The sequence below is a fragment of the Pantherophis guttatus genome, chromosome 16 (assembly GCF_059756535.1).
Source record: "Pantherophis guttatus breed Tessera chromosome 16, ASM5975653v1, whole genome shotgun sequence".
Classification (NCBI taxonomy): Eukaryota; Metazoa; Chordata; class Lepidosauria; order Squamata; family Colubridae; genus Pantherophis; species Pantherophis guttatus.
In genome coordinates, this window is record NC_142078.1 from 5628378 (window position 1) to 5651888 (window position 23511).

The following is a 23511-nucleotide window of genomic DNA, read 5'->3' on the forward strand; positions in this document are numbered from 1 at the left end:
TAATTGATCCCAGACAGGACGTGGAAGGATTTTCTTTCCCCGCGGAGGAGAAGTTAGAACCATGTGGGGGTGGAAAAATGACTCCCCGCTCAACCCCTGGATCCAAAACCCATCTTATTTTTGGAATTATTTCTGTTTTCTTTACCGCCCCCCCTCCTTTCTCCAAGAGGTTTGATTTGTGGGCAGCCCATGGTAGGGTTGATCTGCCCTCTCCCCCCCCCCATGATTTTAGGGGTTTGCAGTGAGAAATGCCTTCCTTAAGGCTCAGATTCCCAGCCAGCTGAAATCTATTCATGGTTTGGAGATATAAATGGGTTGGGGGGTGGGTTTCACTGCCCCTCCCCAGGGGCCTGAATTACCAGAGGGGAGCTTGCTTTCAAGGTGAAGGTATGCCCGTGGTTATGATCTCTCTTAACAGAATAACGGAATTAGAAGGGACCTTGGAGGTCTTCTAGTCCAACCTCCTGCGCAGGCAAGAAATCCTGTATCAGGGGTGAAATCCAGCAGGTTCTGGAGAACCGGTAGGGGAAATTTTGAGCAGTTCGGAGAACCGGCAAATACCACCTCTGGCTGGCCCCAGAGTGGGGAGGGAATGGAGATTTTGCAGTATCCTTCCCCCAGGAGCGGGGAGGGAATGGAGATTTGGCAGGAGCCTTCCCCTGGAGTGGGGTGGGAATGGGGATTTTGCAGTATCCTTCCCCTGGAGTGGGGAGGGAATGGAGATTTTGCAGCATCTTTTCCCCTGGAGTGGGGAGGGAATGGAGATTTTGCAGTATCCTTCCCCTGGAGTGGGGTAGGAATGGAGATTTTTCAGTATCCTTTCCCCTGGAGTGGGGAGGGAATGGAGCTTTTGCAGCATCCTTTCCCCTGGAGTGGGGTGGGAATGGGGATTTTGCAGCATCCTTCCCCCTGGAGTGGGGAGGGAATGGAGATTTTGCAGCATCCTTCCCCTGGAGTAGGGTGGGAATGGGGATTTTGCAGCATCCTTTCCCCTGGAGTGGGGTGGGAATGGGGATTTTGTAGTATCCTTACCCTGGAATGGAGTGGGAATGGGGATTTTGCAGTATCCTTTCCCCTGGAGTGGGGAGGGAATGGAGATTTTGCAGTATCCTTCCCCTGCCACGCCCACCAAGCCACGCCCACAGAACCGGTAGTAAAAAAAATATGGATTTCACCCCTGGGTTACGCATGGTTTGATGGTTCAGTCTTTGAAAGTTGTACTCGGGAGAGTTGGAAAAATGTAGCTTTGACGGCTAGGCCTCCTGGGTTTTTACGTTTGGAAATAAATGTAAGTTTCCAAAGTAGGAAGACATAGAAATTTAATAAATAACAGAAAAGCCCTTCCTTGCAGCGGGGAATTGCACGATTTTAGGAAATGCAGAGGACCGTGTTATAAAGTTAGGACATCTAACAGATCTCAATCGCTATTTTTATTGTTCTTGTTCTTGATGGTCTTCAACACACAGAAAAGCAAGATGATGGGTCGGGAGGGAAAAAGGATAACTGGAAGGAGGGGTGTGAGGGATTTCAAATAGAGAGAGAGAAGTTGGTTATGATTCTGGGGTCTTATCAGGGGTGGAGGAGTCCTCTTGAAGAGCAGCCGCTGGGAGAGACGGACAGGAATACGAATGCCATCTTGTTCCACTGATGGGTTTTGGTGATCCAGAAGGTTGGTCTTTGCTAAGGTCCAGGAGATCTCTTGTGAGGTTAACTTGAAAAGGAACCCACCTCTTAGTCATATCCTAAACAAGAGCATCCATTTTATCTTCTGGGATTAAGGCTCCGTTGAACTGAAAGAGACTTATTTCTGGGTAGGCTCGTATACGATTTGTGATAGAAGAGGAGAAGCAACCAACTTACCGGCCTGTTAAATATTTTGGACTTTGTTTCTCCTCCGCTTTGACAGTGAGGCCACTCTAGGAATGCCCGTCAAAACCTCTGAAACCTGATTGCGTGTGCCTTTTTTTAAAAAACCAGGGCTTTTCATTATTCTAGATTTTAAAAATCTATTGATTAAATCTATTGATGAATAAAGTAGAGTAGAGTAGAGTAGAGTAGAGTAGAGTAGAATAGAATAGAATAGAATAGAATAGAATAGAATAGAATAGAATAGAATAGAATAGAATAGAATAGAATAGAAATAATAGGGTAGGGTAGAATGGAATAGAATGGACTGGAATGGACTAGAAGAGAAGAGAAGAGAAGAGAAGAGAAGAGAAGAGAAGAGAAGAGAAGAGAAGAGAAGAGAAGAGAAGAGAAGAGAATAACAGTTGGAAGGGACCTTGGAGGTCTTCTAGTCCAACCCCCTGCTTAGGTAGGAGACCCTACACCATTTCAGACAAATGGTTATCCAACCTCTTCTTAAAAACTTCCAGTGTTGGAGCATTCACAACTTCTGGAGGCCATTTGTTCCACTGAGTAATTGTTCTAACTGACAGAAAATTCCTCCTTAGTTCTAAGTTGCTTCTCTCCTTGATGAGTTTCCACCCGTTGCTTCTTGTCCTGCCCTCAGGTGTTCTGGAGAATAGCTTGACTCCCTCTTCTTTGGGGCAGCCCCTGAGATATTGGAAGACTGCTATCATGTCTCCCCTAGTCCTTCTCTTCATCAAAGTAGACATACCCAGTTCCTGCAACCGTTCTTCATATGTTTTAGCCTCCAGTCCCCTAATCCTCTTTGTTGCTCTTCTCTGCACTCTTTCTAGAGTCTCAACCTCTTTTTTACATCGTGGCGACCAAAACTGAATGCAGGATTCCAAGTGTGGCCTTACCAAGTTAAAATTAAAATTAAAAATGAATCAATCACGGAACGTTTCAAGGCGGGCATCATTTTGAAATCAGAACATCAAAGACATCTGTCCCAGTTTTGTTTCAAAGAAGACCAACGCACTTTCTATTATTTAAAGGATATCCAATCACTTTTTTTTTTTTTAAAAGGGAAATCAAAATCCAATTTATTCCAGGCAATTATAAAAAAAAGAGAGAGAGAGAGAGAGAGAGAGAGAAGTCAAACCAAAGTTCACTCAAATCATCCCGTATTTCTCTCCCCCAGGTTCTCAAGAGCCTTTCAGTCCATGCCGGTTCGGTTCTTTTGGCTTTTCTAGTCTCTGTTATCTTTTTTAAAGAGAGAGAAGATCTTTAAGGGGAAGATTTCCCTGTTTAAATTAAAACAAGGGGACGTCTTGCCGTCCTACCTACCTTGAAGATCTTAGATACAGGGGGACCAGAAATCTGATTTGTCGATAAAGGCCCATAAAGAGGGCTGCCTTTATCTTAACATTGATGTCTAGCTTCATTGGCCTCACACGACGAGAAGGTGCCTTCTGCAGATGTTTCCTTCAAAGATATGCAAGCTTGATGGGACTTGGGATCTTCTCCCTCTCATACTTCTAGGTAGGACGGCAGATTTCACTGTAGCTTTGAAGATGGAGGCCTCTAAGACAGTCCTGTTTGCTGTTTGCGTTAAAGCTTGCATTACTCCCAACCCATAAAAGAACGAGAAGCATAAGAGATGCTAGAGATAGCAAAGTGACTTCTTATTAAAATAACTGTGGGTCCCTTCGGATGGATACCCCCCCCATCCTACACTCCTCCCTCGCTCGGGATAGCCAAGTAGACCTGAAGTCGACTCGGTTAAGAGCAATACAGAGTTGTCCTTAAGTTTCCCCTCCCGCCAATCTGCTTCCCTTCCTTTGTCCGTCCTTGAAAACCGTCGCAGCTCACTACCCACGCAAGCAATCCAGCTCTTTTGGAGGATGCTCAGCTGGAGCTGCGGCGTTGATGGTCTCCTTCTCCAACCGCATGACTCCGGGTGATGCAAGTCAACCCACCAAAACGAGTCAACAGATCCCATCCTTTTCCATTCCACATTTTCTTTTTTCTTTTTTTCTTTGGCTTTCAACTCTTCTTCCCAACCGCATGGATTATCCTCCATATGTCTTTCTGTGTGTTTTTTTCCCCCCGCCTCCTTCGTCTCCTTCCTCCTCCCTTTCTCTCTTCCTCTCTCGCCTCTTGTGCTGTCCCTCCGTCTTCTAATCTTTAAATTTTTACAAACCCCCCACCACCACCACCGATGTCTATGGAGATTTTCAAGTCCCCTCCAGGTCATAGTTGTCCTAAAGGTGCTTTTTTTCCTCAGACTTTCTGGTTGTTCTTTGAAGACATTTTGCTTCATCCTCCAAGAAGCTTCTTCGGCTCTTGGCTTCAGCTCTTCTTCTTCAGAGCTGAAGAAGCTTCTCGGATAAGAAGCGAAACGTCTTCAAAGAAAAAAAACAAACGAGAAGTCCAGTTGTCTCTTGAAAAAAGGCAAGGGGTGGGAAACCTTGATATTTTCATCGACATCGCCGTGATCCTCCCAGGGCGTTCCCCCTGCTATCCCGAAAAGCTCCCAAATCTTTGGCCACGTTCTTCTACTTCTATCGATATGAATAAGCCAGAAGATTATCTCAATATATCTCAGGTTGAGCTCAAAGGAGATTCGAGAGACCTGGCTTTGGAGGAATGGAGAATCCACACGGCAGGAGAGAGAGAGAGAGAGAGAGAGAAGAGAGGAACAAATGTTGAAAGACAACGAGACAAATTTGAGACAGGAGGACAGGGGTTTTGGGGGAAGCCGACATGTAGCCGTGGTGTTCCTTGGCCAACACCAACTTCTCATTTCTCCCCCATCCTGGCTTGGTGGCACCAGAAGCTGCTGCATATCCCAGCCCAGCCTAACCAATGTGCAGACTACTGTACAATTTCGTAGTCCTGAACAGGTAGTCCGAACACTGGGCAGACGGAGTGGATCTTCTCAGTCCAGATTTTTGACGGAGAACGGGAGCGCTGGGTTCTCCTTCCCCCACCACAACCCCTTCTTTGCAAGAAACCAAGGGGTGGGTGGAGGGGGAGAAAGAGAGAGGTGTCAAAAATAGTCCTAGCGAGGTAGAAAAGGGGTAGAAGGGATAGAGAGAGAGATCAGATCTTGTATCCATGATGAAGACTTACTTTGGCAATGAAGAAGTTTGAAGACGTGTGTGGATCTTTGCATCTTCAGCTCTTGAGATCTTCAGCCCTCTTCCTTCTCTAGATTCTTCTTCTTCTTCTTCTTCTTCTTCTTCTTCTTCTTCTTCTTCTTCTTCTTCTTCTTCTTCTTCTTCTTCTTCTTCTTCTTCTCCTCCTCCTCCTCCTCCTCCTCCTCCTCCTCCTTCTCTTCCTTCTCCTTCTCCTTCTCCTCCTCCTCCTCCTCCTTCTTCTCCTTCTCCTCCTCCTTCTTCTCTTCCTTCTTCTCCTTCTCCTCTTCCTTCTTCTTCTTCTTCCTCCGTCTCCACCCAAGCTCCTAGGAAGAATGCAACAGACAAATCAATTTTTTTAAAAAAAATCCTTCCAATAAAACAAGCAAATAAATAAATTGCCAATTACGATGCGGCGGGGTCCCCAAAGGTAGACCTGTTTCTTGGGCACCGTCAAGATTCCTGGTCTCTGGCCAATTCTTTTGGGCCCCCAACCATCCACATCACGGTTTCCCCCTCCTGCCCCAAAGCCTTGGGGTGTTTGGGGGGGGGATTTTGAGAGGAGGAGGGGTTGTCCCGAAGAACCCCATTTCACTTGGCATCTCAAGCGGGCCGGTCAAGAGATCCCGCTGTTCGGTTCTCAAGCTGGCCACAAGATTTGCTGACCCACCTTGGCCAGTAGCCTGTGCTGTTCGCCTCTGGGCGACCACGCGAGCGATCTGCCTCCCCCTCCTTTGTGGCCTCCCAAGTGCCCCCACCCCCAGCATCTGGCGCACTCGTGCCTCCTCCCTTCCTCCAGCCTTTCGCACCCTCCCTCCCTCCTTCCTTCCCTCTTGCTTCTCCTCGGTTTCTCTGCCTGAATTGACGTGGCAGGACTTACTTGCCTCCAAGGAGGAGCTTGTCAATCGCCGAGAAGGTCAGAGTTCGAGAAGAACCGAGAGCCGTCTGGTGGAGTAGGGTGGTGGGAGGGTGGTGGGGGAGAGGAGAGAGAAAGCCTCCCCACCTTGGAGGGAGCCTTGAGGGATGTCGTCCTCCCCTTTTTGGTGCATAGCTTCCATGTAGTGTTTCCAGATGTTCCTTGGGCCATGCACTCTGCTTCCTCTCCAAGGCTGTCAGGGATAAAGGGGGCTTTATGTGTGATGCACAGACTCAACAGCGTGCGCCAGGGAGAGAGAGAGAGAGAGAGAGGCCAGGAGGGGAGAAGAGAGGGCGCCAATCAGCCAAAAAAATGGGAAAAGAAACCAAATAAATAAGAGACTCTGGAAGGATGCCGCCGTCGGTTCCCTTGCCCTCCGCTTGAGGACTGCTGGCTGGTTCCATCCTCCTCCTCGCATTCTTTTTTTTTTTTTTTAATGCTCCTTGATGACTTCGGAGGAGGTGGGATTGGAAGACTGTTTAGCAGATTGAAACATGCTGGGACGGGAAGGAAGAAGAAAGAGGCCAGTCGGTTCAGAAATATAGATCTGTTGAAGGTCAGCATGGCCTCCATGAGCAACATCTGGGTGTCGACAAGTTTCCCACCGCAGGGGAATATTTTGCGAGGAGAACTTTAGAGCAGACTGATAACCTTCCATAACTTACTTACTTTGTTGGATTCCCCAGTAGCTTTTGTGACAACAGGAGAACGTGCGTAGCTCACACGTAATCTCCTTTATTCCCTCAACCAAGCAGTTGAGAGCTTTCTCAGATGAGATCTAACTTTCTCCTCGCCCAAACTGAAAGACCTTCCTGAAGCCACGTGGAAGAGGGCAAGGCATGTCCATCCAGGACACACTTAAGAAGGCTCCTTGCTTTGGCTTGGCCCATAGGTTGGGTTGACCTTCTCTAAGATGGCCAACATTGAAAATGTTCTGGTTTGCCTTTCCAGCAGGCATCTCGCCTATTCTGGGCCAGGAATAAGTCCGTCCAGATACATTGTACTAGCAGATTCAGAGTCATCGCGTTCATCCGGCTCTTCTCGTTTATTTATGTATTTATTTATCTACTTTATATAGTCATCCATCTCATGAGTAAGTGACTCATTGCAGAGAAAGGGAAGAAAACTAGTCAACCCACCAGCATCCAAGAAGGGTGGATGTGTTTTTTTTCTTCTTCTTAGTGCGGTCATTATATTTCGCAACCTCCCATAAATCGGAGAGGGATGCCTTTCCCTTCCAGAGACCCCCCCCTCCTCTTGGGCCCACAGAGTCACTCGTTCTCTTTTGTGGAAGGACCAGAGGTGCTGTAGAATCTCCTGGGCTTCCTCGGGAGGGAGATGATCCGGCTTAGAATTTCAAAACAGGGAATTGGAGAGTTGGAATTCCCTGGTTTTGTTTTTTTTCTACCTCAGTTTATCAGCTTTCCAAAAGCCCGATGAAGATCTCAATCCTTATTATACCTCGTTCTTGGCTCCCTCCCTGGTATCTTCTGAAAGCAGCAGCTGACGTTTTCTTGAAGTTGGGAGGGACCTTGGAGACTTTCTAGTCCAACCCTCTGCTGAGACAGGACACCCTGTATCATTTCTTTAGAGTAGAGTAGAGTAGAGTAGAGTAGAGTAGAGTAGAGTAGAGTAGAGTAGAGTAGAGTAGAGTAGAATAGAATAGAATAGAATAGAATAGAATAGAATAGAATAGAATAGGGTAGGGTAGAATGGAATAGAATAGAATAGAATAGAATCTGGAAGGGACCTTGGAGGTCTTCTAGTCCAACCCCCTGCTTAGGCAGGAAACCCGACACCACTTCAGACAAATGGTTGTCCAATCTCTTCTTAAAAACTCCCAGTGTTGGAGCATTCACAACTTCTGGAGGCAAGCTATTCCACTGGTTAATTGTTCTCACTGTCAGGAAATTCCTCCTTAGTTCCAAATTGCTTCTCTCCTTGATGAGTTTCCACCCGTTGCTTCTTGTCCTGCCCTCAGGTGTTTTGGAGAATAGCTTGACTCCCTCTTCTTTGGGGCAGCCCCTGAGATATTGGATATTTCAGACAAATGGTTGTCCAACCTCTTCTTTAAAAAACCCCCAGTGTTGGTGCAACCACTACCTCTGGAGCCAAGTCGTTCTACTGATTAATTGTTCTCACTGTCAGGAACAATTAATCAGTGGAACGACTTCTGGAGGCTCAATCTGGAGACTTCTGGACCTCTTGACGTGGCCTCTTGGCCTTGCCTTGGCCAACTGGAGAGTTCTTCTGAATTGGACTTGGCCTTATTCTAACTGGAAAGACCTCTATGTGATATGAGATATGGTGGCATTCGGTGGTGGGTTTCAAATTTTTTTACTACCGGTTCTATGGGTGTGGCTTGGTGGGCATGGCAGGGGAAGGAAACTGTAAAATATACATTCCCTCCCCACTCCGGGGGAAGGTTACTGCAAAATCCCCATTTCCTCCCGACCAGCTGGGACTCGGGGAGGCAGAGCCTTGGTAGTACAGGGGTTTAAGGCACCCTGTTATTAAGCTTATTAAGACCAGCTGCCTGCAATTACTGCAGGGTTCGAATCTTGCCAAGGCTCAAGGTTGACTCAGCCTTCCATCCTTTCTAAGGTAGGTAAATTGAGGACCCAGTTGTGGGGGCAATAAGCTGACTTTGTATAAATATACAAAAGGATGAAGGCTATTGCTTAGCGCATTGTAAGCCGCCCTGAGTCTTCGGAGAAGGGCGGCATATAAATCAAATTTAAAAAATAATAATAATAATAATAAAAAAAGAGTATAGACGGAGGTGGAGCCAGTCAGAATTTTTACTACCGGTTCACCGAATTATTCAAAATTTCCACTAAGGGTCTCCAGAACTGGTCAGAACCTGCTGAACCCTATCTCTGGTGGCGTTCCTTGCGTAGAAGATCTTTAGATATGAAATGTAGAATAGATGGAAGTCCATTTTGGCCTCGGGAGCCCCTCTTGTATTCCGCAAATGCACCGTGGAGGAGCCCAGAAGTTACGTCCCTTCTTCTTCTTTTCGTTTCTTTTCGGTCCTTGGAGAGACACAAATCTCTTGGAGACAAGAACTCGCTTCGCCCAAATCGTGACTTTCAGAACCTCCAAATGCTGGGACGCCTTCCTGTAGCATGAAAAATGAAGTGTGGCTTTTTGGTCCTAGGCCAAGAAGGGGGGGAAGTCTCCTCCCTTCTCCTTGGCCCTAATCCTGCCTGCAAACTCTCTCCCACCCCTCTCCATGCTTGGCGGGACTGCCCCACCACAGACATGCAGCCTGATTGCTAACACATGGGCAGAAGGCTGGCGGCCAGCTCCTTTGAAAAACCCCGGCCCCCCTCCATAACTTTGCTTGCAACCGTCGCTCTCTCTCGTCTCCTCCTCCGTTGTTAGGAAATGAAGTCAGAGCGTTGATATAAAACAGGCTGGGCTGAAAGGGGAGACCGGAGGGGCCAAGGGGGGTTTGCAGAGAGGGGACGGGGGTGTGGGGCCCCCCTCGGTGTGCCCAAAACTGGAATGGCGACACTGGAGCTTAAAAAAAAGAAAAAGACGGCGAGCTTGATAGCGGAGCTGTTTGAGAGCTTCACCAGCTTCGGGTCAACCTTGAAACTTTTGAAATCAATTCCCCTTGTCTCAAGAGTTTGTCCTGAGCTGTTTTAATCCAGACTAGGTGGCTCAGTGGTTAAGAGGCCGAGCTTGTCGATCAGAAAGGTCGGCAGTTCGGCGGTTCGAATCCCTAGTATGGATCTTCTGAGCGAGTAGGGGGTTGGACTAAATGACCTCCAAGGTCCCTTCCGACTCTGTTACTGTTCCAGACCAAACGTGGGTATCTTCGCTGATGTTTTGAAGGCCACGTGGTTTTTTAAAATCTTTGCTTTTATGTACACTGAGAGCAGATGCACAAAGACAAATTCCTTGTGTGTCCAATCACAGTTGGCCAATCAAGAATTCTATTCTATTCTATTCTATTCTATTCTATTCTATTCTATTCTATTCTATTCTATTCTATTCTATTCTATTCTACTCTACTCTACTCCATTCCATCTCTCTATTCTATTCTATTCTATTCTATTCTATTCTATTCTATTCTACTCTACTCTACTCTACTCTTCTCTCTCCTCCTCTCCTCTCCTCTCCTCTCCCCTCCCCTTCCATTCTACCCTACCCTACCCTACTCTATTCTTCTCTTCTCTTCTTCTCTTCTCCTCTTTTTTCTTCTCCTCTCCTCCCCTCCCCTCTCCTTCCCTTCCATTCTACCCTACCCTACCCTACCCTACCCTACCCTACCCTATTCTATTCTATTCTATTCTATTCTATTCTATTCCACTCCACTCCACTCCACTCCATTCCACTCTACCCTATTCCCAAGAGTTTGATCTTGATTGGTGGTCCAGACTTCTTGGCCAAACCTACCCTACCCTACCCTACCCTACCCTACCCTACCCTACCCTACCCTACCCTACTCTACTCTATTCTATTCTATTCTATTCTATTCTATTCTATTCTATTCTATTCCATTCCATTCCATTCCACTCCACTCCACTCCACTCCAATCTATTCCCAAGAGTTTGATCTTGATTGGGTGGTCCAGACTTCTTGGCCAAACCTACCCTACCCTACCCTACCCTACCCTACCCTACCCTACCCTACCCTACCCTATTCTATTCTATTCCACTCCACTCCAATCTATTCCCAAGAGTTTGATCTTGAGTGGGTGGTCCAGACTTCTTGGCCAAACCTGCGTGTCTTCACAGAGGTTTTGAAGGCCACGTTCTTGTGATGGAGCACAGGGAGGTTTTGGAAAAGAGAGCAGCCAGTTGTAGGAAATCCTAGTTGTGCGAAATCAGACCGGGGTTTTTAGAAGCGTTTTTTTTTACTTCCGGTTCTGTGGGCGTGGCTTGGTGGGCGTGGTGTGGTGTGGCTTGATGGGCGGAAGAGGTTGTAGGAAAAAAAAATGCCTTTAAAAGCCTCTGGCGATCCCAGCTGAGTTGCCTGATTGTCAGAGGCTTCTAAAAGCATCTTTTTCCTGCAACCTCTTAAGGTTGTAGAAAAAATGCTTTTAAAAGTTAAAAAAAAAAGAGTTGGCCACGCCCACCCAGTCACATTACCCCCCCCCACACACCAAACCACGCCCACAGAACCGGCAGTAACAAATTTTAGATTTCACCCCTGATGCAACCCCCCCAACCCAAAAAAACCTACATAAAATGCCTGTACAATCTTTCTTTTTCCAAGCTTTGTGCATAAGGGGGCCCTTCGCATAGGTTCGCCTGGTGCGCCAGTTGCGCCCTTTCCTGGACCGAGATGACCTTTGCACAGTCACTCATGCCCTGGTTACTTCCCGCTTGGGTTACTGCAATTCCCTCTACATGGGCCTGCCCCTGAGATGCACCCGGAGACTCCAGCTGATCCAGAATGCAGCCGCACGGGTTGTTACGGGAGCCCCTCGTTACTCCCATATAACACCCCTCCTGCGTGAGCTGCACTGGTTACCAGTGGTTCTCCGGGTCCGCTTCAAGGTGCTAGTCCTCACCTATAAGGCCCTTCATGACTTAGGTCCGGGATATTTGCAGGACCTTCTCCTGCCTGCCTCTCACCGTCCTGTTCGCTCACATAGGGCCGCTCTCTTCAGGGTTCCGACGGCAAGCCAATGTCGCCTGGCGGCGCCCAGGGGTAGGGCGTTCTCTGTGGGTGCTCCCACCCTCTGGAATGAATTATCTACCGAGCTCCGGACGGCTCCTGATCTCCGCTCCTTCCGTCGGGACCTGAAGACTTGGCTGTTCAAACAAATAGGCTGACTCTGATTCCGGGTTTTATTATTTACTATTAATTAGTTATTTGGTTTAAAATGGGATTTTATTGCACTTGTTTCTTAACTTGTGTTCGCCGCCCTGAGTCCTTCGGGAGAATGGCGGCATATAAATACATGTAATAAATAATAAATAAATAAGGTCAAACCCCTCACTCAGTTACTTTTTAGAATAACGGAGTCGGAAGGGACCTTGGAGGTCTTCTAGTCCAATCTCCTGCTCAGGCAGGAAACCCTAGACCAGTGATGGTAACCTTTTTACCATCGCATGCCAAAAGCAAGGAGAGTGTGGGGTGGTTGCGCGCACGCATGTTCACACCCATAATTCTATGCGCCCTGCCCCACATGTATGCGCACACACCCCACTTTTGGCATGTGATGGCTCGGTGGGCCCGGTAGGCCCATTTTTCACCTTCCTCAGTCTCCAGAGGCTTTCTAGGAGCCTGGGGAGGGCTAAAACAGCCTTCCCCACCCTCCCGGAGGCCAGAAACAGCCCGTTTGCTGACTTCCGGTGGGCCCAGAAGGCCCGAAAATCAGCTAGCCAGCATGCGCATACGTGCTGGAGCTCAGCTAGGGTAACGCTCGCGTGCCCACAAATATTTTATTTATTATTTATTTTATATCAAATTTATATACCGCTCTTCTCCCTGAGGACTCAGGGCTGTGTACAGCCAAATAAAAACATAAACTACAAACATTAAAATACTATTAAAAAGATATATATAAATTTGACCCCGTAATTAAAAAACAATAACAAACCAATTAAAAACATTTGAAAGTGTTAAGCCAGCCCGGCTTGCTGAAAAAAGAAAGTTTTAAGGGCACGACGGAAGGCACTGAGGTCTTGGATTCTCCTTATCTCTGGGGGCAGCTGATTCCAGAGGGTGGGTGCCCCCACAGAGAAGGCCCTCCCCCTGGGGGTCACCAGCCTACATTGTTTGGCTGATGGCACCCCGAGGAGGCCCTCTCTGTGGGAGCGCACAGGTCGATGGGAGGCCGTCGGTAGCAGCAGGCAGTTTCAAAGATATCTAGGTCCTATGCCATGGAGCGCTTTAAAGGTGATAACCAACACCTTGAAGCGCACCCGGAAGACCACTGGGAGCCAGTGCAGCTCACGCAGGAGACGTGTTGTATGGGAGCGCCATGCAGCTCCCGTAACTACCCGCGCGGCCGCATTCTGGACCAGTTGGAGCCTCCGGGTGCCCCTCAAGGGGAGCCCCATGTAGAGAGCATTGCAGTAGTCCTGTGGCAAACGTGCCATAGGTTTCGCCATGACGGCCCTAGACCATTTCAGACAAAAGGTTGTCCAACATCTTCTTAAAAACTTCCAGTGTTGGAGCATTCACAACTTCTGGAGGCAAGTTGTTCCACTGGTTAATTGTTCTCACTGTCAGGAAATTTCTCCTTAGTTCTAGGTTGCTTCTCTCCTTGATGAGTTTCCACCCGTTGCTTCTTTTGTCCTGCCTTCAGGTGCTTTGGAGAATAGCTTGACTCCCTCTTCTTTGGGGCAGCCCCTGAGATGTTGGACATTAGTTTTCCGCATTAATGGATGGATTACACGCCATCAAGTCTTGATTGACTCTTAGTGGCTACATGCAGAGAGATTTTTCTTTGCGATGACATGTTTGTCTGTGGGGTTTTAATGCCCGGAAAGGAGCGAATTTCTTAAAAACAAAAACACGCGTTGATGGACACCGAAGCCTTCATGGACTTTTTCCCCATTAGCAACTGGGTGCAATTCCGTGAGGCTTTTGCTGTCTGCAAATTTCTCAGAGTTGGCTCGATTTGTTAGAAAGAAGCTTTCGGACGCTGAGTTACCCCGCTGGCGGCTGGGTGGGCAAGCAAGCTGGGAAAGGGTTGGAATTAATCAGCGACGCGATGTTTAGTTTGGAGAAGAAGGAGGAAAAAAAAAATCGAAATGGGAAGTCGGCCGGCTGGGAAGCCAAATACCAGCGTTGCTGTTATTTTGAAGGACGCCTCTGGGCCTCCAGAAAATGAGAAGCAGAGAGGAGGAGGAGGTGGCAGGAGCCCAGATCTTGGCTTATGCAACCTCTTAGCTGCCAACCCAGAGGGGGAAAAAAAAATTGACAAAGCCAAGATGTTAAAACATTTTCAACAGAGAAGAAACTCCTTTCATTTGTCTTCTGGAACAGCGGTCACCAACTGGAGGTCCGTGGACCACTGGTGGTCCATAAGAAATTTTGGTGGTCCTCAGAAAAATTATTTGCATTTTTTATATTGCACTAAATCAGGAGTCCTCAAACTTCGGCCCCTGGGCCAGATGCGTGCAATGAACGTTTGTGTTCCTGCAGAGAGTCTCCCACTTCGGGGTCTTTTTGTGTGGGTCGGAGGGGGGCAGAAATTCCGACTTGGGGTCTGCTTCAGCCTCCTGGTGTGGGGCTTTGGGCGAAGGCTGGAGGGAAGAGCCGCTGGTGGCGAAGAGCTGGAGGGCCTCGTTCCAGTGGGACTGTCTCATGGCCTGGAACTGGCTGACCATCTCAGCCTGCTGAGCCTCCAGGCGCCGGTATCTGGCCTTGCATTCCTGCAGGTCTTCCCTCTGCTTGGAAAGTCTATGCTCCTAGTCCTCAGTGAGGTGCTTCTGCTGAGCCTCCTTCTTGGCCAGATCCAATTTGAACTGAGCAGGCTGTTTTGCCAACTCTTTCTCATGATGGCTGCTTAGCTCCAACATCTGCTTCCTGTTGTGAAGGTTGGAGACCCCCTGATTTTAGAGGACCCTCATTTTCTGTGAAATGAGTTTGCAACACCTCATTTGGGTTCTCAATCATGGGGCAGACCAAGTTGGAGCTCAGCTGAATGTTTGGGGTTTTGGAGACGCTTCTGAGCAGGGAGACGCCCACCAGATTGGTCCTGGGAGAGGAAGACGTAACCCCCACCCCGTCCTCTTAGAGAGGGAGATAAACTGTTTGAGATAACCACGACAGAAGAAATCTTTGGATGATGCAAATAAGGGAAATAGCTTTGGACAAATCTCTCGAGTTGCTTTCTCCGTCTTCCTTCTCTTTCCAACCTCCAGTTCAACGCAATTGTTCTGACCTAGGCTTCCTTAGAAAGCATGAAGCAATGTCTTAATTCCGGCCAAACCTCTTTTATTTAAACGACTGTGAATTACTGTCATTCACAGTCAAGAAGGCTTTGGCAAACAGTCTTTCAAAGGAATGTTTATCAACACCCACCGTATCTCACTTGGAACGCTGCCAGAGAGCCAATTTCCAAATGCAGGGCAAGGCAAAACTGGGTACAGAGTCTATTAGAGTCACGAACAGAACTTTCCAATCTTGAATTGATCAAATGAACTAATTGCTTCCTGCAAAAGCCCACGTCCCGTTCGCTCCTCTGGGAGGGGCCAATTATCTCCAAGGTGTGGCCTTACTCCCGAGTCGACCCTGCTTTCTTAATCGTTCTTGTCTTCTGGCAGCTCTGTGCATGCGCACACTGGAAATGGGCTCCAGCTGTTCCTCTGCCTTGCTGCTGTCTATTTCCCTCTCTGCCTCCAACACAGAGCCCTCGTCCGAGCTTTCCCCAGCCCCCAGGACTGGCCCAAGTTCCTCCCCAACCTCCTCACTGTCCGACACATCTCCGCTGGCCGCCGGCGGGCCGCAATAGCGATTACCATTTTTTTAATGTACATTTTATTCAAGTCTTGGTTCTCTTGTATTTCTGTATGATTTCTCATCTCGGTAACGCATTCTCCTCGGTGTAAAGTCCTTCCTACTAATCAAATTATTTTATATTTGGGCTTCAGATCTATGCACCACGATGACCAGAGCAGCCTGGTCCCTTCTAGGAGTAGAGGCTCCGTAGCCCTCAGCCCCATTTCCAAGATTTAAGGGGTCACGGCCCCTAAGATCTGGAAGAGACTTGGAAACCTGACTCTGGGGAGGAGTAGGAGGTGGGGGGGGGTTTTAGCAAAACAAGGCGTCCATTTTTCCATGCTCACGCTCTCTTTTTGGGGAGCTTCCGTTGCAGAAGTCGCATCTTTTAAAACGGCAGAAGGGAAAATTCCTGGTGACTCTTAAAATTAAAATGCAATCAAGGCGGATTTGGGGGCACGCCCTCTTTTTGGGGCCATGGCATACTTGGAGGCTTTTTAATGGAGGAGTAGACAAGCTCATGGCCAGCAGGACTACCTTAAGCTGGGGGCCACCATTCCGAACGGAGTCTCTTGAGACTCGTTTGGGCGTCTTATGTGGTTTTTCTTCTTCGTTCCATTCATTTTCCTGCTGTGAGCAACCGCAGCTCTTCATTTTTTCCAGTCAAGGCCCGTGATGCATAAAACACCCTGCCAAGAGTTGATTCCTGGAGTCCGGGAGGGTCTTTGTAGAAGAAGAGGTCCCCCTTTAGGATACTTGCAATAGTGCTCGGATTCTCTTAATCAGAAGAAAGAGTCAGGGTTCCACGTAATACATCCATGGCAACTAAACCTGAGAAGCAAGTACCATGTTTTCCCGAAAATAAGACACTCTCTTATGCTTTTTTGAACTCCGAAATAAGCGCTTGGCCTTATTTTCGGGGAGGTCTTATTATTTTGGGGTGCATGGAGCAAGACGGGGCTCCTCTTGCCATCTTACTTGATTTCCAGCTCTGTCTCCCTAACCCTAACCAGAGGAAATAGCGGGGACTGGCTGCACATGCGTTTAAATATTTTTGGGGAGGGCTTATTTTCAGGGAGGGCTTATTTTAGCACATGCACTCAAAAGCCCGATTGGTCTTATTATCAGGGGATGTCTTATTTTCGGGGAAACACTGTAGGTGTCAGACTTCGATGCTATCTCAAAATAAAATGAATTTCCAAACTGCCAATCTTTAAGGAAATCTTTTCTTTAATTGAGCACAGCCCCCAGATCATGACTCGATGCGGACAAGACTGACCTTTTGCCCCCCAATCCCTCCCTTTCCGATCCCCAAATCTCTGCTTCTCATTGGCTGTCTTCCAAGTCATTCTTCAGACTTCTTTTCCTCGTCATTTCTCAGGAATGTCTCCCCCCTTCATTTCCACGACAACTCGACATCAAAGGGATTTAGCTGGCAAAAGTTCAGAGCTTATCTCTCTCTCTCTCTCTCTCTGCTCTCTATGCCAGCATCAAAATGCTGACAGTAGCTTCTTCAAAGAATAGCTTTATTGGATATCTCATATTGGCACAGTTCTGGGGAAAACCGACTCTGAAGGTTCCTGCGGTTTTCCCCTAATTAAAAGTAAAAGGATTTCCTCTTCCCCAAACAATCAGTCACATGGTCCAATCAAGGTGCCGTCCTGGTAACGTCACTCCTCCTCTCATTGTGTTCTGACCTAAGCTTCCTGATATAGTAAAAAGCACACAATTCGTCCCAAAACCCCTTTTTAAAAAATTTTAACGGCTGTGAATTCCTTTCATTCACAGCACGTGCTGAATCACCAAGAGTTTATAAATAGTCCAACAGAAGTCTGCCACAGTCCTTCGGATAAGGCTGGTAAACACCCACCTTTATCTTCTTTTGACACGCTGCCAAAGACCTAATTGGCAACTATCTTGGCAAGGCCACACGGAAACACGGAGTCAAAAACGGAGCTTCAAAGAACAAACCGCCACCGCCACAACGTTGCTTCCTGCAAAGGCCCACGTGCCTTTGCTCTTCCTTTATGTCTTATGGGAGGGGCCAATCATCTCCAAGCCTTACTCTTGAGTCGCCCCTTTTGTTTTAATTGTTCCTGCCTTCTGGCAGCTCTGCACATGCGCGCACTAGGAACAGGCTCCCCCTGTTCCTCTGCCTCGCTGATGTCCGACTCTGGGGGCTGCGGAGTCCATGCATCACTCCCAGATGGCCCTGACCCCATCTCTGCCTCCGACACAGAGCCCTTGTCCGAACCTTCCCCAGACTCCAGGACTGGCCCATGTTCCTCCCCAGCCTCCTCACTGTCCGCTGACTCCACTGCCAGCTTTGCAGGCTGCTGGCGGACCAGAACAACTGGCCGGATGTTAGAATGTCCTTGGTTTCCAGGAAAAAGTGTTTTATTTTGGCTACAAAACCCCAGTTATCTCTATTCCCCCATCCCTATCCCTCAGATCCAGTGTGGCAACAGTGAAGCCACCAAAATGGCTGCGGTCAGGTCAGCTTCAGGGTTGAGAGAAGGCTTCTAGTAGTAAAACAAGCGAGGGATGGATTTGATCGCATGGTCAAAGGCACTTGTGAGCACTTTGGGAAGGATAAAGCGTGGAAGTTCCATTGAGACAAAGTTAATGGGCTCTATCCAGTGGTGAAATCCAAATTTTTTACTACCAGTTCTGTGGGCGTGGCTTTGTGGGTGTGGTGTGGCTTGGTGGGCGTGGCAGGGGAAGGATACTGCAAAATCCCCATTCCGGTCTGTCTTGATTTTAGGGTTAGTTTTAAAATTTTGATATTGATTTTAAATTGACAAGTTTTAAATTGTGGGCCAAATTTATAAATTATTTTAACTCTATTTTTAACTGTAATGTTATGTATAGATGTTTTTATTTTGGCTGTTCACCGCCCTGAGTCCGAAAGGAGAAGGGCGGTATAGAAATTTGAATAATAAATAAATAAATAAATTCCCTCCCCACTCCTGGGGGAAGGATATTGCAAAATCTCCATTCCCACCCCATTCTGGGGCCAGCCAGACGGTTCTCCGAACTGCTCAAAATTTCCGCTACCGGTTCGCCAGAACCTGCTGGATTTCACCCCTGGCTGTATCCAACAACATGAAATTTAATGTAGAGAGAGAAGCAAGGTTGTACACCTGGGAAGGAAAAACCAAAGGTACAAGCACAGATTAGGCGAAACCTAGCTCAAAAACAGTCAGAGGGACCTTGGAGGCCTAGTAGATGATCCCTTAAACAGGAGCCAGTTGTGTGCAGCAGCAGCCAAAAAAACGAACACAATCCTGGGTTGTATAAACAGAGGCATAGAATCAAAATCATGTGAAGTATTAGTACCACTTTATAAAACTTTAGTAAGGCCACACCTGGAATAACTGCATCCAGATTTGGTCACCACATTACAAAAAAGGTGTCGAGCGTTTGGAAAAAGTACACAAAAGAGCAACTAAAATGATTAAGGGCCTGGAGAATAAAACATAGGAAGAACGGTGGCAGGAATTGGGTTTGGTTAGTCTAGAGAAAAAAAGGACTGAGGGGGACATCATAGCAGGGTTCCAATATCTTAGGGGCTGCCACAAAGAGAAGAGGGTCAACTTGTTTTCCAAGAGCCTTGATAGTACAGTGGTCTAAGCACCCTGTTATTAACACAGCTGCCTGCAATTACTGCTGGTTCGAATCTCTCCAAGGCTCAAGGTTGACTCAGCCTTCCATCCTTTCTAAGGAAGGTGAAATGAGGACCCAGTTTGTGGGGGCAGTAAGCTGACTTTGTATAAATATACAAAAGGATGAAGGCTATTGCTTAACGCCTTGTAAGCCGCCCTGAGTCTCCGGAGAAGGGCGGCATATAAATCAAATTTAAAAAATAAATAAATAAAAAAAAAACCCCGAAGGCAGGACAAGAAAGAATAGGTGGAAAATAACCAAGAAGAGAAGCAACCTGGAATTAAGGAGAAACTTCCTAACCGTGAGGACAATTAACCAGTGGAACAGCTTGCCACCAGAGGTTGTGGGTGCTTCATCACTGGAGGTTTTTAAGAAAAGACTGGACAGTTACTTGTCTGGAATGGTATATAGGATCTCCTGTTTGGGCAGGGGGCTGGACTAGAAGACCTCCAAGGTCCCTTCCAGCTCTATTTTGATTTGGATTTTATCCGGATCCCATAATTGTTACTTTCTATTTGTAGTCTTCACAGTGTCCATTCCACCCCACATAAAAAAAAATCTTCATTTTATTGAGGAAGGTCCTCCCGGTTTAAAATTGGGAGCATCTACAGCAGGAGAGTGACCAACCTTGGGAGTTTGAAGACTTGTGGATCTCAACTCCCAGAATTCCCCCCAGCTGACTGGGAGTCCAAGTCCACAAGTCTTCAAAGTTGAGAAGGTTGGACATCTCTGAACTACAGCATCATCCCCCAGAAGGAGAAACCAGGGAACGACGACATGAATTAGACTCTTGCAAACTTCTTTTTCCAAGACTTTTGGTAAATGCACAGAAGGGGCCAGAGAGAAAAGACCCCGATATGACCTCCTAACTGGTGGGCTACCATGTTTGGGACCACAGCTGCCTGAATCAACCAAGAGATAAGGAGAGCTATAGAATGTCAGCTTTGAGATGACATGTGGTCCATGCAGAGATGTATCCAGCCGGTTCGAACCGATTCGCCCGAACTGGTAGCGGCCCTGGCTATATGCCATCCTATTTAGGTATGTTTTTGAGACTGGGCGCATGGTGGAAGGTGTGCACGTCAGCTAAACATATGCGCAGAAGGCAAGGCGCCAGCTAAGCACATGCGCGGAAGGCCGGGCGCAAGTGTGGACAGGGCGCGTGCAAGCAAAGCAAGGTGCTCACATTTACGAACCGGTAGGGAAAGTAAGTGAATACTACTCCTGGGTTCATGGCTTTTGTCTTCTAGGAGAAAGAAAAGAAGTACATGCTGCCGGTGGACAACTTGAAGGTGCGAGACATTGAGAAAGGTTTCATGTCCAGCAAGTACATCTTTGCCCTCTTCAACACGGAGCAAAGGTAGGATCTTCTTCTGGCCCGGCTCAAGAGGATGACCTCAGAGAGTAGGAAAGTGCACGCAAGGCTTCACCTGTTCTGACGTAGGCTTCCTGAGTCATTAAAACACACGAGTAGTCCCAAAAGCCTCTTTTATTGCAACAGCTGTGAATTATGTTCATTCACAGCTGAGTCCCAATTAGTTGCAAAAAGTCCTTCGGGAGAATCACCCACCTTTATCTCCCTTGACACGTTGCCAAAGACCTAATTGGCAAAGCCACACGGAGTCCAGAATCAAACAGAGCTTCAGGCTTTAAACTGAACCGAATGAACAAACGTTGCTTCCTGCAAAGGCCCACGTCCTCTTTTAAGTCTTATGAGAGGGGCCAATCATCTCCCAGCCCTACTCCTGAGTCGTCCCTTTTGTTTTAGCTGTTCTTGCCTTCTGGCAGCTCTGTGCATGACCGCACTGGGAACAGGTTCCTCTTTCTCGCTGAGGTCCGACTCTGGAGGCTCCGGAGGCAGCACGTACCTCCCAGATGGCCCTCGTCCGAGCCTTCCCCAGACTCCAGGACTGGCCCATGGTCCTCCCCAGCCTCCTCACTGTCCGACTTGGCTGCCAGCTCCGGAGGCTGCTGGCGGACCACAACATCACCTTCTTTCCTTCCCCACCACCCAGGAACGTTTACAAAGATTACCGTCAACTGGAGCTGGCCTGCGAAACTCAGGAGGAGGTAGATAGTTGGAAGGCGTCCTTCTTGCGGGCTGGAGTTTACCCAGAACGCGTTGTGGTGAGTCGAGGAGCAGTGGAAAACGAAACATGAGCAGGAGTGAAAGTTGGAAGTCAAACCATCTCACTGAAATGGCGGATAAACCAGACTTAGTTCTGGTGTTTGGTTTAGAAGGATCACTGGTTTGGGTGAAAATCACAAAGAAGAGGAAGAATTCTACTCTTCTTCCTTTCCCCCCGACTTTAAACAGAAGTTGCGTTCTTTGCAGGACGCAATCCATGGTGGGAAAGTCTTAATTTTATAGAGTAGGGCCCTCCCGGTTTAAAATTGGGAGCATCTACAGCAGGAGAGTGACCAACTTTGGAAATTTGAAGACTTGTGGACCTCAACTCCCAGAATACCCGCCAGCTGAGTGGCTGGGGGAATTCTGGGAGTCGAAGTCCACAAGTCTGCAAAGTTGAGAAGGTTGGACATCTCTGAACTACAGCATCATCCCCCAGAAGGAGAAACCAGGGGATGACGACATGAATTAGACTCTTGCAAACTTCTTTTCCCAAGACTTTTGGTAAATGCACAGAAGAGGCCAGAGAGAAAAGACCCCCCCACCGCCCCGGTATGAGCTCCTAACTGGTGGGCTGCCATGTTGAATAGTCCACCAGAAGGACGACATCGCCATCTGTTGGCGAGGCTCTGGAACGACAGCACCTTCACTGGCTCCATTATACATTGTGTTTTCTGGTTAAGATTTCAGTTTCTAACTAATTTTCCCTTGTCTTTCTTTTATTTTTATTTCTCTTTCTTTGCACTCCCCCATCCAAGTGTTATATTTTATGGGTGCCAATCCCTTGGGTTTTGTCTGTTTGCTGACCAGTGCTGAGAAAATGGCTTTGTTCAGAAATCACTTGTTTTAAGAAGTGGTGTTTAAAGATTGACTTGATTGATGATGGTCTTATCAAATCATTCTCAAGGCCTAAAGGTGATTTAAGTAGATTTTTTTCCCCCCCATAATGATCCGTCTCTGATCCTGAAGCTCTTCCAATATTGCCCTCAAGCCAATTTTATTTTTAATCGATTGCATTTTGACTTTGTCAAAGATCCCGTTCCAATTATGAATAGACTGAATACTTAGCTTGGAAATTATACCTACCTACTTTTTTTAAAAAAAAAAAATCTCATTTTTTTCTTGCTTTTTTTTTTGTGCTCAAACTGGCCTCACAGGACAAAGATAAAGTAAGTGATGAACTCTTCTTTTCCTGTGCCATTTTCCTTTGAATTATACTTTTTCTTTTGTATTGGACGCATTTTTAAACTCCTTTTTTTCCCCTTTTTAATTTAAACTTTTATCCCTATATTCTAAGAAAGACTTTGCCCTTCACCCTTTTTTTCTACCCACTTCATACCACGTTGCCTGCTTGGTTTTGTTTCTTACCCTTTCTAGAATGTTCCTTTCTGCTTGTTTTCGTCTTCTGTGAAACATTTCCTCCTCCCCGCATTCCTAAGTTACCTCAGAAAGGAAAAAAAGATTTAAAATTTTTCTTTTCGCATTCATTTCTTTTTTTAAATATATATATAAATATATAATATCTAGTTTCCCAATCGTTCGTCCCGGTACCTGCAAGGAACGTACGTAATAACGCAAATTTAAAGATTAAATCAAAACAACCGTTGGATCGAGCCTCTGAATTGAGTCACAATCGCATGTCAAAATTGCAATGTTCATTTCGCGCTAACTCGAAACAAGAATTTATACGGTATGGAGAGCGGGAGGCAGAAGCCTCTGAATTGGCTTTCCGCTTTTCGAATCGAAACAAAAATCTGAATCCCAATTCCCGACCTTCGAAATTCGATTTCGCCGATTTTGGATGCAGAGGTGCTTTAGAGAACCTGTGTAAGCAGGGAGTGATTACGAACAGGAGAGACCTGTGATCAAACTCATCCTTCTACCACATCGAGTTTCATATCTCGGGAGAAATAAGTCTCTGTTTTCTCCCGTAAATTATTTGGATCAACTGCAAAGGGAGATGAATGATGGTATCCAACAAAGGTCCAGATTAAGCTTTGGATCTGATACTAACCTCCTTCTGTGGTGTCCTTGCTAATGAAGGTTGTTTATCTAGAACCATGATGGCGAACCTGTGGCACACGTGTGCCAGAGGTGGGACGCAGTGCCCTCTCTGTGGGTACGCACTCCATCGCCAGTTGCTATTCTGGTTTCCGGTGCGCACATGCGTGCTGACCAGCTGGTCTTCGCGGGAGCTGGAGCGCCAGAAACTGCCTGAAAACAGCCAAAAAACCAGCCAAAAACCAGGCCATTTTCAGGCCATTTTTTGGCAGTTTTGGGCATTTTTCAGGCCGAATATGGCCCGAAAAACAGCCTGAAAATGACCCAAAAAAGGTCTGAAAATGGCCTGAAAAACCGTCTGAAACGGCCAAAAAAACAGCCAAAACCCAGGCTGTTTT

At 47.2% G+C, this 23511-nt stretch overlaps 1 protein-coding gene and 1 long non-coding RNA gene across 21 annotated transcripts in view; one reads left to right on the forward strand and one right to left on the reverse strand.

Moving 5' to 3' along the window:
- The window catches only part of DNM1 (dynamin 1), a 98482-nt gene that overhangs the window by 60690 nt on the left and 14281 nt on the right, over positions 1-23511 (forward strand). For all 20 annotated transcript variants that reach the window (XR_015730099.1, XR_015730097.1, XR_015730101.1 and 17 more), the window contains 2 exons: positions 20235-20344; positions 21000-21111. Coding sequence is in view for 13 of the 20 variants with exons in the window: in XM_087879507.1 (XP_087735633.1) it covers positions 20235-20344; positions 21000-21111 (222 nt within the window). In the remaining 7 variants the exon portion in view is untranslated. The remainder of the gene's footprint in view (positions 1-20234; positions 20345-20999; positions 21112-23511) is intronic.
- LOC148111783 (uncharacterized) lies at positions 4772-5839 on the reverse strand. Its single transcript, XR_015730103.1, has 2 exons — positions 5659-5839; positions 4772-5314 (listed from the first exon to the last, which is right to left on the reverse strand). It is a non-coding gene; the product is annotated as an uncharacterized LOC148111783 (long non-coding RNA).